This window comes from Peromyscus maniculatus, chromosome 14, assembly GCF_049852395.1.
Source record: "Peromyscus maniculatus bairdii isolate BWxNUB_F1_BW_parent chromosome 14, HU_Pman_BW_mat_3.1, whole genome shotgun sequence".
Taxonomy (NCBI): Eukaryota; Metazoa; Chordata; class Mammalia; order Rodentia; family Cricetidae; genus Peromyscus; species Peromyscus maniculatus.
In genome coordinates, this window is record NC_134865.1 from 15,322,501 (window position 1) to 15,337,215 (window position 14,715).

The 14,715-nt window shown below is 45.2% G+C and overlaps 1 protein-coding gene across 3 annotated transcripts in view; it reads right to left on the reverse strand.

Annotated features, from left to right (window-relative positions):
* Prorp (protein only RNase P catalytic subunit) overlaps nt 1-14,715 on the reverse strand; it is a 103,722-nt gene that overhangs the window by 84,949 nt on the left and 4,058 nt on the right. For all 3 annotated transcript variants that reach the window (XM_076550646.1, XM_076550645.1, XM_076550644.1), the window contains exons 2-3: nt 14,656-14,703; nt 13,020-13,152 (exon numbers count right to left, since the gene is read on the reverse strand). In XM_076550646.1, coding sequence (XP_076406761.1) covers nt 13,020-13,070 — 51 coding nt within the window. In that variant the 5' untranslated portion in view covers nt 13,071-13,152; nt 14,656-14,703. The remainder of the gene's footprint in view (nt 1-13,019; nt 13,153-14,655; nt 14,704-14,715) is intronic.

Genomic DNA, 14,715 nt, shown 5'->3' on the forward strand with positions numbered 1-14,715 from the left:
TCCTGGAACTCACTCTGTAGCCCAGGCTGTTCTCGAACTCACAGAGATCCACCTGCCTCTGTCTCCCAAGGGCTGGGATTAAAGGCGTGTGTCACCATAACCCAGTCAGAATACATTTCTAAACCAGAAACATCAGTAGATACAACTCACATAAAACAGCTCTCAAGTTCCCATTCTGTGTGTGTGTGGGGGGGGGGGGGGGTACACGTGAACACACAGGTGTCTGCGTATGTTTGTGCAGAGACCAGAACTCGAGCATGGGCGTCTTCCTCTATCACTTTCCAACCTACTCTGTGAGGCACGGTCTCTCACCAGACTTGGAGCGTCCTCTGGACGGCTGGCCGCCGAGCCCCAGAGTCCTCTCCTCCTATCTCTACCCAGAAGAGCTAAGGCACCCGCCATGCCTGGTCTTCATGTGGATGCTGGGGATCTGAACTCGGGTCCTCATGCTACACAGCAAGTCCTTCTCCCACTGACCGCCTTTCCCACCCCTCAATAATGTGTAAGAATATGAAAGGTTTGAAACCAAAAGTTTTAAGAAATGTATTTTTAAATATGCAGGAAAAGCATAACCTTACAAAGGAATATTTTTTAAGATAAGGGAAACAAAAAAAGCTACTTAAAAGTGAATCTGTAACTTTGGGATAAATAATTGCTAGAAAGTGTCATATTAGTCAGAGGCAGAGGGGAAATGGTGGGGACACACATGAACAGGACAGTATACTGAAGGGGTGGTCCATTGTACCCGTCTCTAGTTTTCCACATGTCCGACGTTTTCCTTAATGAAAGCTGAGGGAACTATATTTAGTGAGTTACTTATTTGTCTATTTATTTATAGGCAGTCTCATTATCTCAGACTGGCTTTGTACTCACTCTGTAGCCAAGGATGAGCTATGTATGAGGTACCCCTGGTTCTGGTACCCCTGTCTCTGTCTGCTGGACTGCAGGTGTGTGCTACCACACCGGGTTTATAAGGAACTGGGCACCAAACAAGGGCTTCTCCAGTCCTAGCAAATGCTCTGACAACCAGCTCCATCACCAGCCCTGAAGAACTGAATTCTTTCGTGAGCAATTGTCTATAAGAAAAACAAAACCAAAAAAACTGACTGTAATTTAATTTCTTTGTTAAGAATAAAGGACAAACTGAGTCTGGTGGCACACACATTTAATCCCAGCAGTTGAGGCAGAAGTAGGTGGATCTCCCTGAGTTCAAGGCCGGCCTGGTCTACATAATGAGTTTCAGGACAGCCAGGGCCATGTAGAGAAACCTTGTCTCAAAACAAACAAAGGACAAAGTGTGAGCCAGGGGTGGTGTGGTGGTGTGGTGGGCTGTAAACCCCAGCATTTGGGGGGTCAGGGCAAGAGGACTGTGGGCCACCATGCTTGACCCGTATCTTTTTTTTTAATCTTCATTGATGCCCACACAATTGGTCTTGGGTTAAATGACTGTGTTGCTCAGTTAAACTTCATGCCCAAAGCTCCTCTCTGTACCTACCACCACCCTCCTAACTGAAAACAACGACAACCACCTGTCCCTTCGAGAAGGTTCCAAACCTTTAACATTGACGTGCCCCACATGATCTAGAATTTACACGTCACACTACTGCCACCTGGTGGCTATACTGTCTAAGCACAACAAACAAATAAGTAAAACAGGAAGTGTGGTTGAGTGGTTCACACTTAAAATCCTGGCAGAGACTAAGGTTGGCAGATTGTCATGAGTTCAAAGCCAGTCTGGGCTACATAGTTAATATTAGACCACCTGGGCTAAAGACTAAATTTATGCCCAGAGAAGTGGTGCACACCTTTAATCCCAGCAATGTGTGTGTGTGTGTGTGTGTGTGTGTGTGTGTGTGTGTGTGTGTGTACACGAACGCAGAGACTCGTGGATCTCTGTCAGTCTGAGGCCAGCCTGGTTCCACAGGACTGTAGAGAACAAAGAGCCCTGTGCACACAGATAAGCACTGGAGAGCCAGGAAAGTTAATCACACCGTTGACCTCTTCAACAGAATGAGGGAGGAAGCGGTCTTCCTGGAACACGAGCAATGACGTCATTTCACAACCTGGGGATCCTTTGCTGTCTGGAGACAGACTCTGCCTTATCGCCCAGAACTTAGGATTTCACTCATCTAAGACTTTTCCTCCAAATCTTGAGCATTGCTCTTAGACCATAAACCCCTTCTTATGAGCGATATCACTTCTGCTTTACAGCAGCCTAAGTGACTTCTACGTTACCTTAGGGCCAGGCCAATCCTAGTATCTGCAGCTGTTATGTTTACCTCAGTCAAGCTCCCTGGACCCTAAATCTTGGGCACTACCTCTGAGTCAACAGTACCCAGTCTTGTGAAAGAGGCCAGATGTACTTTGTAAGGAATCTCAAGGTAAACATGTCTTACTTTACTGTCTGCGCTTGGGGCTGAGTTAGTTGTTACCCGAATACTTTTTCCAAAATTGTGCAGTGATTAAATATGACTAAAGTAAAATGACCTGAGACAGACTCGAGGAGTCCTGGTCCAGCACTGGTTACAATAAAACCCGGCTGAGCCAAGTTTCATTCTTGTCTCTTCACAGAGGTCTCTTCCCTGCCTGCTGTAAGCCTGCAGGGGAATCACCACCCAGGGGAGCCAAGGCTAAGCAGAGATCTTGTCTCAGAAAACAAACAAGCAAAACAAAACAGAAGAGTTACTTTGTGTCTCAAAACCAATTAACTAATTAATTAAAAATGGAGAAACTAAAAAATGACCTTCTTTGCTCTTTAGAGATGTGTTCTTGCTACCCCACAGAAAAGCTGCTCCGCAGCAAGGTCGTCAAAATGTCACATTACAAGTGGTCATTCTCAGCACCAGCTGTAATTGAGTCAGCTGGGAGCTTTGGAAAATCCTAACCCTGGACCTCCCCAAGCCAGAGGAGTTAAATCAGGATATTTAAGATATGGAGGGGGAAGGAGGGGGGAGAGTAGAAAATGGTCAGGAATAGAAAGTTTCCGAAGCTGGAAAGGAGGGGGCGGGGCTCTTCCCTGGAGCCTCCAGAAGCCGCATGGCAGGCAACACCAATTTGTGGCATTTGTCAGGGCCGTCATGGAAAACTAATGCAAAAGCACAGATGGACTCTCGCAATAATTAGAATTTTTATATTATGTGTTGTCAGTGTGTGTGTGTGTGTGTGTGAGTGTGAGTGTGTATGAGTGTGTGTGTGTGTGTGTGTGTGTGTGTGTGTGTGTGTGAGTGTGAGTGTGTGGGCGTAGAAGTGCAGGCAGGTGCATGCCACACAAGGGTATGAAACGAGAGGACAATTGTCAGAATTTGGTTTTCTCCTTCCGCTGTGGTTTGGGGGCGTGGCCTCCGGTGTCAGGCTTGTATGACAAGCACATACGTCAAAACTCACCAAGTTAAACACTTTATGGGCCATTTCTTCTATGCCAAACATAGTCCAATAAATCTGTACTTAAAAAAGAAAAATCTGGAGCTGGAGAGATGGTTCATCAGACATGAGCACCGGCAACAGCCTGTACGTCAGCTGTATCCAGGGGCTACAATGCCCTGCTCTGTCCTCTGTGGGCACCAGCCCACACAAGCCCAGACATACAAGTCGGTAAAAATAAAAATAAATTTTTAAAAATAGGAATGTCCTGTGGGTGGGACTCAAATATCAGCATGTTTAAGATCCTTAACTAGGGATAACAGACATTTCATTAGAGGGGCCACCTCATTTGTTGCTTTGAACAAAAAGTACTATTTGGGGGAACACGTAAGTTCACAGCAACTTCAATCATGCCTCTCTTGGGGGCTTGTGGAGGTGAGAGGCTATCATAAGTTATTTGAAAGCAGACAAAGAAACTCTACCTGGATTTAGCAAATCACTCCTTGTTATACTCCATAATCCCAAATTATAAGCAGGCCACAGAAAGTAGGCGGTTATTTGTCATCTAGATTTCTGTAATGTTCCCGGGACCAAATAACCTAAAGGGCTGGCTATGTTAGCTGATTTTTTTGTTTTGTTTTTGAAAGGGGCAATTGTAGGCATGAGTCACAGCACCTGGTAAAATACTATGTTGATACATATCTACAGTAAATAGTATTATGAGATCAACCATACAGCACCAAATTCCATGTATTGAAAGTCTCATCCCTCAGTATCTCAGAATGTTACTACATTTGGAGAAACTTGACACTTAATTTTGCTGGTTGTTTTTGAGACAAGGTCTCATGCAACCCAACTTGGCCTTTAACTTGAGAGATAGATAGATAGATAGATAGATAGATAGATAGATAGATAGATAGATAGATAGATAGATAGATAGACAGACAGACAGACAGACAGACAGATAGATAGATAGATAGATAGATAGATAGATAGATAGATATAGATATTGACTTTGAACTCCTACTCTCCTGTCTCCCCCTCACAGAGAGCTGGAATTCCAGGCATGCGCTGTCTTCTGAAGCTGGGAACCCTGAAGTGGTCGTGGAAACCCTGGTGTGTTGGCTCAGCTCCTGGAAGGCCCTGCCTCAAATAAAACAAAAAATAAACAACAAAGTAAGGTAAAATGAAGTCATAAGAATGGGTTTGGGTTGGAGAGAAGGCTCAGAAATTAAGAGCACCGGCTGCTCTTCCAGAGGTCCAGGGGTCAAAACACCAGCACCCGCATGGCAGCTCACAACCATCTACAATTCCAGTGCCAGGGAAACTGGTGTCCTCTTCTGACCTTTGAGGGCACTAGGAGGGCAAGCGGGTCTTAGAACCAAGTCCCCATGGGTCCCAAGGGTTTTTTGGTTTTTTTGAGACAAGTCTCTCTATATAGCCCTTACTATACTGAAATTGGCTACGTAGATCATGCTGGTCTTGAACTCACAGAGATCATCCTGCCTCTGCCTCCCAAGTGCTAGGAAGTGTGCACCACCACCCCTGACATCCCCTGTCTTTCTGTAGTCTGAGGGCATGGCCCAGTAGCAGGATGCTTGCCTACGTATGGGGAGGCTCCGGGTTTGATCGGCAGGACAGAAACCAAAACAGACCTCAGACTCGAGCCTCCAGGTTTGATCGGCAGGACAGAAACCAAAACAGACCCCAGACCCGAGCCTCCAGTGCTTTGGCTTCTCTTGCAAGGTGCTCTGTGGACTTTCCTCTCCTACTTATTTCTGACCCGTGGTAGTCACGTGAATTATTTTCTAGGTACTCACCTGCCACATCTGTTAACAAAACTCAATGCTCTTGAGTGTTTTTGGTTTTTGTTTGTTTTGTTTTGTTTTAGATAAATCTTGCTATAGCTGGCCATGCAATTCTACTGGCTTCCTCTTCCCAAGATGAGGACTACAGGGCGTCCTATGAGCAGCTTCATTGCTGCTCAGTGCGTACGCCATTACTACCCTCGGTGAGTCAAGCTCTGTCGGAAATAATACTCAGTCACACAATCACAGAATAATGTCTACTAATTCACTAAGTCACTATTTTGCACATGCAAATAGTGTGTCATATGATGGAAGAGACTTGACCATCCAGAGTTTTGACCCATGAGAGTCCCGGAATCCATCTCAGACAGATATTGAGAGATAACCAAATGATCATCCACACCCATGTTCTTCCTGCAGTCTCGGGTAGGATTTCCATTTCTCACCTCTCCATCTGTGTGTGCTCTTTTCCTGGCAACTCTTCTTCTTTTACGTGTGTGTGTGTGTGTGTGTGTGTGTGTGTGTGTGTGTGTGTGTGTGTGTACAGCACGTGTATATAGTGTGCACAGAAAGCAGAAGGGCACTGCATCCCCTGGAACTGAAGTTACAGATCGTTAAGTTATGAGCTGCCATGTGGGTGCTGGGAATTGAACCCAGGTCCTCTGGAAGAGCAGCTAGTGCTCTTACCCACGGAGCCATCTCTCCAGCCCTTATTCAACAATTTTATCTTCATGAATGTCTCTTCATCCTATGAACATGCAGACAATTTTCCCTTCGTTCTTGTTCCCACCACTCTCTAGCCATGAACGACCCATCTCGTTCTTATTTTTAAGAAAGCATTTCAAAAACAGATCGACACCGAGGGTGTTCCTTCTGTTGCTCTAACCTGGTTGACCTTGGCCTTGAAATTCCTGCCTACCCGCTGTTCCCGTGGCCCTCGGTGAGCTCCTGGTTACTAAAGTCACTGCTCGGTTCTCGTCTTAGCAAATCTCCACAGTCCTGTCCCCTCCCTGGAGTCTGTCACTGCACTGAGCACTGTCCCGTCCACGGCGACACTCTCCTACCTCCCTCCCATGCTGTTATCCCCCCCCCCTGCCCCCCGGGTTCTCAATGGACCCACTGCTCTTCCCCCACTTTCTGGATGAGCTCAGCCATTCTCAGGACTTGGCTTACTATCATGAGGCCGGCACCCCAAACCTCCAACATTAACCCTCCTCTCAAAGCTCGAGCCAGGGCCTCATCTTCTCCTCGCACTAGAACACAGTATCAGATGAAAGGATCATCTTCCCCTCAAACCTCTTTCTAATCAGTGTTACTCCAGAGGCTGGAAGAAGATAAACAAGGGAGTCGTTCATCCCAGCACCCACTTCAAATCTGCACCTTTCTATCTCCCCCCGCACCCCGGTCACTTCTCACAAATCAAACACTGGTCTGTCCCTAAGACGGCCCCGAAGTGCAGCACTCCTTAGCCATCCTCACGAAGCGGCTTCCCTACCCTCACTTAGGCTGGACCCTGAGAAGCCTCCTGGCTGGCTTACAACAGTAAGCATTTCCGTCTCCTCTCTAACGATGCATCCTGCACACACGACAAACGCAGGACAGACCACGGGCCCGGGGCCTTCGCTCCCCCTGCTCTTGATTCTCGCGACTTGTTCTCCCCTGAGGCTTCTGACATTCACCTGGGTCACAGGCTGGCTAATGTTTTCTGTAACGTGCCAAATGGTAAGTATTTCCGCTCTACAAGCCACATGGTCTTATGTACCTACTCGATTCTTCAGGATAACCACAGCCATAAATAGCACATAAATAAATGATTTTGTCTATGCTCCAATAAAGTTTTATTTACAAAAACAGGTAGCGGTCCTATTTGCTCTGTGATCCATAGTTTGTGACCCTTGCTCTCTATCATTCTGGACTCCTCCTTCTTTGCTATGCATTATCCCGGACACCAGCATATTGATCAAGAAGTTAGTACCTGACTCAGTTTCCATCCCCAACCTAAGCGGCAGAGCAAAATGTTGGAACATGGCAAGCATGTCGTAGATGTGGCTGCAATTATTACTTTAAAGTATCACATAGGGAGGGCCAGGTGTCTCTAATCCCAGCACTCAGGAGGCAGAAGCAGGCAGATCTCTGTAAGTTCCAGGCCAGCCTGGTCTACAGAGTGAGTTCAGGTCAGCCAGGGATACACAGGACTACAGAGGTCAACCAGAACTACACTTGTTTTGAGGCAGGGTTTCCCTGTGTATCCCTGGCTGTCCTGGAATTCTGTAGACCAGGCTGGCCTCGAACTCACAGAGATCCACCTGCTTCTGCCTCCTGAGTGCTGGGATTAAAGGCGTGCACCACCACACCTGGCAGAAGCTCTGTCTTTAAAAAAAAAAAAAAAAAGAAAGAAAGAACAAAAGAAAAAAAGAAGAGAGACTTTGAAAAAGGGGAAGGCTGGCAGAGGGAAGGAAAGATACAGATTATCATACAGGGCTAGCAGTATAGCTCAATGGTAGCACACTTGACAGATCGAGAGAAGGCACAGGGTTTGCTCCTAGAACTGAAAAAAAAGGTAAATAAAAGGAAAATAAACCGTCTCCATGGCCACTCTCACCAGCCCTGTGTGTGAGCCGCTGGCATTTCAGGCTTCAAGTTCATCTGCTCAACTCGACCCGGCTTTCACTCCACACACTCTAAAACCCAGCTCAAGGCAACATTCACGGACACCTGATTGCCACCCCATGCCTTTAAGCTCGCTCTTCAGCTTCAAGGAGCTCCCTCTTCATCTCATCTCTATTACCTCCACACACCTTCATCTCCTTCTGTATTAAGCGTGGTCTCATCACCAAGTCACTCTCTCATCTGTACTGAAAACTCTCATTTCCCCGTTCGCCCGGCTGTGCCAGACTAGCAAAACCTCGTGCCATCAAATCCATCTGCCTTTTCTGTTCCTATGACTCAAAATGGCTTGTTGTGAAAGATCGATGCCATTAGTGATAAATACACCCTCCAGCCTCAGCTGGGGCACTGGAGCAACACTTTGATTCATCATTTTACAAATAATCCAAATTTCCAAGACCTTAGCGATTCAAGGTCCCTAATGCTACCATCATTTTTCTTTCCTTTAAATGAACAATTTGTTCCTGCACTTCAGAGAAATGAGAAGTCTGAACAAAAGCCCTAAGTTCTTTACCTCATCTGTCCAGCTAACTTACCCATCATCTTTAATTCCTCCCTCGAAGCTCAGAATGAGTTGGTTTCATTCCTGTTCAGCAGACATGCTCTAAGCCCACGCCTGCCTCACCTAGCCTGCAGAAATGGAATCCCCAATCAGTCCAGCCACACACCCACTGCACTCTAACCACAGCTACACTTCTCAGCCTGAGCTTCCTGACTTGGACATGCTAGGATCCTTGTGATGTTTTTGTGATTTTGTGACTGTAACAGGCTGAGAGGTGCGTGACACACATGAAGTTAAGCCTGGTTCCCCGAAGAAAGCTGCACTCACATTCAACCTTCTCAAAGGCTCATGGACTGATCAGAACTCTAGTGATTATGGAAAGCGAATGCTGAAGGTCCAGGACTGAATTATCTCCGGCTATATAAACCCTCTGAATAGCCACTTATTGCCCACTTCTGTGTGTGACCTAACATCCTGTGAGCATTAGGTAAATCGAAACAAACACTTAGCTTCCACCAGCCCAAAGGCTTAGAATGTCATCAGGGCTTCTGAGGCCTGTAACAGAGATCTCCCCTCTTGTTATAACCTGCCTGTGTGATATTTCCACTATTCTATTTTAAAAGTGTCTTAACTTATGACTCTTTGTTTTCTTTCTTTTTTTTTTTTTAAGATTTATTTATTTATTATGTATACAGTGTTCTGGCTGCACATATCACTGCATGCCAGAAGAGGGCACCAGATCTCATTATAGATGGTTGTGAGCCACCATGTGGTTGCTGGGAATTGAACTCAGGACCTTTGGAAGAGCAAGCAGTGCTCTTAATCTCTGAGCCATCTCTCCAGCCCCTCTTTGTTTTATTTCTATAAAAATTTAATGAAACTACTGCCACTTTGGACCACGGAATTTGGGGTAACTTGAATCTACATTCCTGTGCCATGGTCACTCATAATTCACCCAGGAGGAAACTATGATACTCCCTTTAAGATGACAGCTGTATTTTTCTTCCATTGACAGTAATTATTAAATATATTTAATAACAGTAGCTATTATTAATAGCTTTATCACTTTTTACTCCAAGAATTAGGAGAAAAGGAAGGGGAAGGGCTACCAGTATAGAGCCAAGGAGAAAACCGTGTTCCAAACCTCTATGAAGAGAAACAGCTGCTCTGTGAGCTGGGCTGACTAAATACATCAAATTCTTTGCTATGTGAAGAACTCGCTGTCTAGAATCTAGAACTAACAGTATCCAAGCGGAAGATTTCATCTGGGTTGAAATCAACACAGAAAAATGAACAACTCTTCCTTCTGTCCATTTAGAATAACTATTTAAACTGAGTTCCAGCGATGCAGAGACAGCGGCAGCGGTAGGCAGAAGAGTCCAGCTGGGAGCTCACAAGTGGGGTAGGAGCGCCCTAGGGTGAGTGAGTGCCTGGGACAGGACTGGGCAGCTGTCAGAAGAGACGGGACTGATGGGCGAGGCCCCGCCCAGCCACAGCCGGGAAACCACATAAAGGACAGCAATGGGTCCTGCCTAACCCAGAGAGAGAACCGGGAGAGCCCTTCTGTCCACACTGACGACGAAAAACCAATACGACAGAAAGAGGGAAGAAATATTTCAGCCAGCGTAGCATCCGTTACCAGGAACGAACTGAATAATGACAAAAGCACCTCTTTGCACTTTCAGAAAGTAGGCATCCTCTCCATAATGCTAGCAACACTGAGTGACAGGTTAACGGAGACGCGACATCAGCATGGCCTTGGGATGTTTATTAACCATAAGGGGACAAGCGCCTTTACAACAGGGAGGTCAAAGGTCAGGCACTCACTCTCCTAATCAAGGGATCAAAGAGCATCAGAGACGGGGGGGCTTGGAGCTTGGTGGTAGAGTGTTTACCTAGCACGTGTGCGTGAGACCCAGTTTCTATCCCGTGTCACAGAAAGCAAGCCTGCCCCAAGCAAATGCGCATCAGCGACAGCGACAGTGAGCTGTGTGTTGCCGAGACGCATGCAGCATGTGGCAAACTCAGGCAAGTGCGCCAAACTCATGAGGATAAAGCAGACGACGATGGCGTACAGTCACTACCGAAGACCAAAATCACCTACAAAAACAAAGCCAACAACAGAAACAGCCTATGACCTCACTACCAAAGACCAAAATCACCTTCAAAAACAAAACCAACAACAGAAACAGCCTATGACCTCACTACCAAAGACCAAAATCACCTACAAAAACAAAGCCAACAACAGAAACAGCCTATGGTCTCACTACCAAAGACCAAAATCACATCATCTGGCACTTGTTTGAAATACTGAATCTTTGGCCTCATTCCTGACACCTCATTTAGAATTGGCATTTTAAGATCGTCTGATGATTCAGATATAAAATTTGAGAAACCATGCATAAAATTAATCATAAAATTAATAGACTATAGACTATCCAATCCTGAGCAGTCACCTGGATGAGCAACACTGGATGGACTCAGTAGGTTTATTTATACATACATAGGTACAGATATATAACAACAATCATTTTCAAAGATACATTTTTATGTGTATTGCTACGTGTGTATGTGTTCTCCGTGTGTGCCAGGTGGAGGCCAGAAGAGGGCACCAGGAAGAGAAGTTATGGGCATGGGTGCTGAGAACTGAACTGAGGTCCTCTGCAAGAAAAGGCCTGCAACAACAATAATGAAAGATGAGGAGGTCATAAACTTGAGGGGGGCACTAGAGGAACTGAAGGGGGTGGAAATGGGGGGCACTGGAGTGGTGGCTCAGAGGTGAAAAGCACTTGTTCTTGCAGAGGATCCAGGTTCAGTTTCCAGCACCCATATGGTGACTTACAACCATCTATAACTCTAGTTTCAGGGGTCGGATGCCTTTTTCTGTCTTTCATGGGCACCAGGCACACATATGGTGCACACACATAGATGTAGGCAAACATTTATACATATAAAATAAATAAATTTTAAAAAATGTAATTATCCTGATCAGGGGAAAAAAATCATAAAGCACATTTTTTTGTTGTTGTTGTTGTTTTTTTCAAGACAGGGTTTCTCTGGGTAGCTTTAGTGCCTTTCCTGGAACTCACTCTGTAGACCAGGCTGGCTCAAACTCACAGACATCTGCCTGCCTCTCCCTCCCAAGTGCTGGGATTACAGTCCTGTGTCACCATGCTCAGTGAGTCATTATTATTATACCGAAAGTTTTACTTTATTCTAAGATGAAGGTCTTTAAATAACATAAGAATTTTTTTGAGCTAGGTGGTGATGGTGCATGCCTTTATTCCCAGCAGTCAGGAGGCAGAGGCCAGGCGGATCTCTAAGTTCAAGGCCAGCCTGGGCTACAGAGTGAGATTCAGGACAGCCAGAGTTACATAGAGAAACCCTGTCTTGGAAAACAAAATAAAACAACAAAAAGAACATGTTTTGACAACTGTAAGTCAAGATGAGAAGGCAAAATAATGAGCACTTCTCATTTTTATTTGGTAACTAACAACAACAAAATGATTGAGTGAGATGATAGGCAACCTCTCCCCAAGAAAGACCGCTAGGACATCATCCCATCCCCTGTGGGGCAGCACTGCGGCGGGGGGATCAAGGCTGGAGGCCTGCGGCGGGGGGATCAAGGCTGGAGGCCTGCGGCGGGGGGATCAAGGCTGGAGGCCAGTCTGGCTGACAGAGCGAGGTCCAGGCCTCCTGGGCAACCCTGACTCAAAAATACGCAACTTAATCTCAGTTCTCAGCACTATGCATTACAGGTAAGCAAAATAAAGTTACCATAAATAACTTAAAGATCAAATTCACTATGGAGAAAATGTCAACATAATTTTATCAAGTTACCCTCAATTGTCCTGACTAGTTAGGTTATGAGAAAATACAGTATTTTCATAAGAATTTGCTGAAGAGCTAGGTGTAGTGACCCACATCTTTAATCCCAGCCCTCAGGAGGCCGAGGCAGGTGGATCTCTGAGTTAGAGACCAGGCTGGTCTACAGAGTGAGTTCCAGGGGCAGCCATGGCTACACAGAGAAACTCTGTCTCAAATAAACAAAAACAACAACAACAAAAACCCTATAAATCAGTCTGTGGAAGACCGGCAATTGTAGCCACAGGCTAAATCTAGCCTATTGCTTGTATTCATGAATAGTTTTTTGGTTTTTCAGGGACAGGATGGGTATGCATACACTTATAAATGGGGGTGGGGTGCCCATGTAAGCATGCGCAGAGGTGGGAGGTAAACTTTTGGGGTCTTTCTTCATCACTCTCCACTTCACATCTTGAGACAAGACCTCTCACTGAACCTTGAGCTCACTGCTTCTAGACTGACTGATCAGCAAGGTCTCAGAATCCACCTGTCTCCACGGCCTCCCCCAGGCATGGCCACCATGCCTGGCTGTTGCGTGAATGTTAGGTATCTCCACTGGGACCTCCAGCTGACAGAGCAGACTCCTCACCCATGAGTCACCTTCCTAGCCCCGGTGGAGAGTTTTAACACATCAGTCACAACCATTCATCTATCTGTTACCCATTGCTGTTTTAACTGTAACAAAACCAAACATCACCCCAGAGACTGTATGGCCCACAGAGCCCCAAATACTTGCCATTTGGCCCATACAAGACAACAGTTGTTGGCCTCTGCTCTCGACAAGCAATCTAAGAATACAGTAGACCTGTTAGACTCACCTGGGGCGTTGTCTTTTTGTACTGGTCACCACCATCTATCACATCCCTCATGATTTTTTCCTTGAGAAATTCATATTCTTCTGGACTCAGATGAATAGACTCTAAGGTTCTACCACAGCTTGAACACTGGCCACTGGAATTGCAATGTTTTATATTAAATAATGTCTTGGAAAATAATTTTCTTCCTAAAATTAGCAATTCCACAGTACAAGGAAACAGAAATGTAATACAAACAGAAAACAAACAAATAAACACATTTAAACCTTTGTGATCATCACATTTGTTTGAATTTTTTTCTCTTTTTTTATAAACCTAAATATATCTCCTATCAGTATGCCAGATAACTCAGAAGAGAAAATCACTAGGCATCTTAGAATAAAAAAAATTTTTTCTTCTGCTAAGGAATTCATGTATACGTATACTTTACACTCTTAGAAGAATCACAGGAGCTTCAAATATGGCTCAATGGGTAAAGGGGCCGGCGGCCAAGCCTAACAACCTGATTTCAATCCCACGGAACGTATATGGTAGTTGTCCACTGACCTTCACACAGAATAAAACGAAAATTTAAAGTAGTTTTTTGGTTTTGTCTGTTTGTTTAAAGAAAAGGAATCTTAGAGTTTTCTTTCCTGCATGTCTTTGTCTTGTTTCTGCATGGCTCACGGTGCCAACTGAGGATGTTAACACAGAGAGGGCAAACTGGCAGGGTGGGAGCAGAATATTCTGCTTCTTTTCCCATGTCTTAGATCTACATATCAGATCTGGGAGTGAGTACACCATACTCATTTAACCTGCCTGTAAGGGTCACAGCAATTTGCCCAGCTCTGTAATTACCAATGACGTCAAATTTGCCAACGTAATGGTGTTTCATCACTGTGACAAACTGGACACCTCAGGCCCAGCCTAGGGAGGGCCTGTGCTCACCACGATTTCCAGCATTGCCAACGCTCTTGGGAATATCAGCCAAGATAAGCTGATCACGGTGACAGGGTTAAGACAGCAGAAAGAGCTAGATGAAGTCATTTAAAGTAATTCCTAAAAGACAACTGGGTCAGCAGTCCAGGGGCCAGCATCATTAAGGTTTAACACAAACTCACAGCATCAACGAGAAAAATATTTTGAGCACTCCAAAATCTGTCTACATGCCTGTAATCCCAACACAGGGAAGGGTAAGGCAGCAGGATTACTGTATGTTTGAAGCCAGCCTAGGCTACAAATCAAGACTTTCAAAACACAACAGATGGTTTTTTTCTTCTCAGGAACTTTAATTATATCCCTAAGATGTTCTTAAGTAATTTTTTTGAATTACTAGAAGATCTCCCTGGCCCAAAGATTTATTTTTAATTGTGTGTGTGTGTGTGTGTGTGTGTGTGTGTGTGTGTGTGTGTGTGCGTGTGCATGTGAGTGCAGGTACAGGCAGAGGCCAGAAGAGGGCAGGAGATCCCCTGGACTTAGAATTACAGGCAGTTGTGATCCACCAGATATGGGTGCTGGGAACTAAATCAGATCCTCTGGAAGAGCAGGAGGAGCTCTTAACCACTGAGCCATCTCTCCAGCCCTTTCTATTTTTAAGTCAATACCAACAGAACTTAATGTATCTGAATCAAACAAATTGAAGACAAATAATGGTTTTTACCTTTTCTGGATTGTAGTGAACTGTCCTTTCCATTGTCTTCCAGGAATACTACATAAAAAG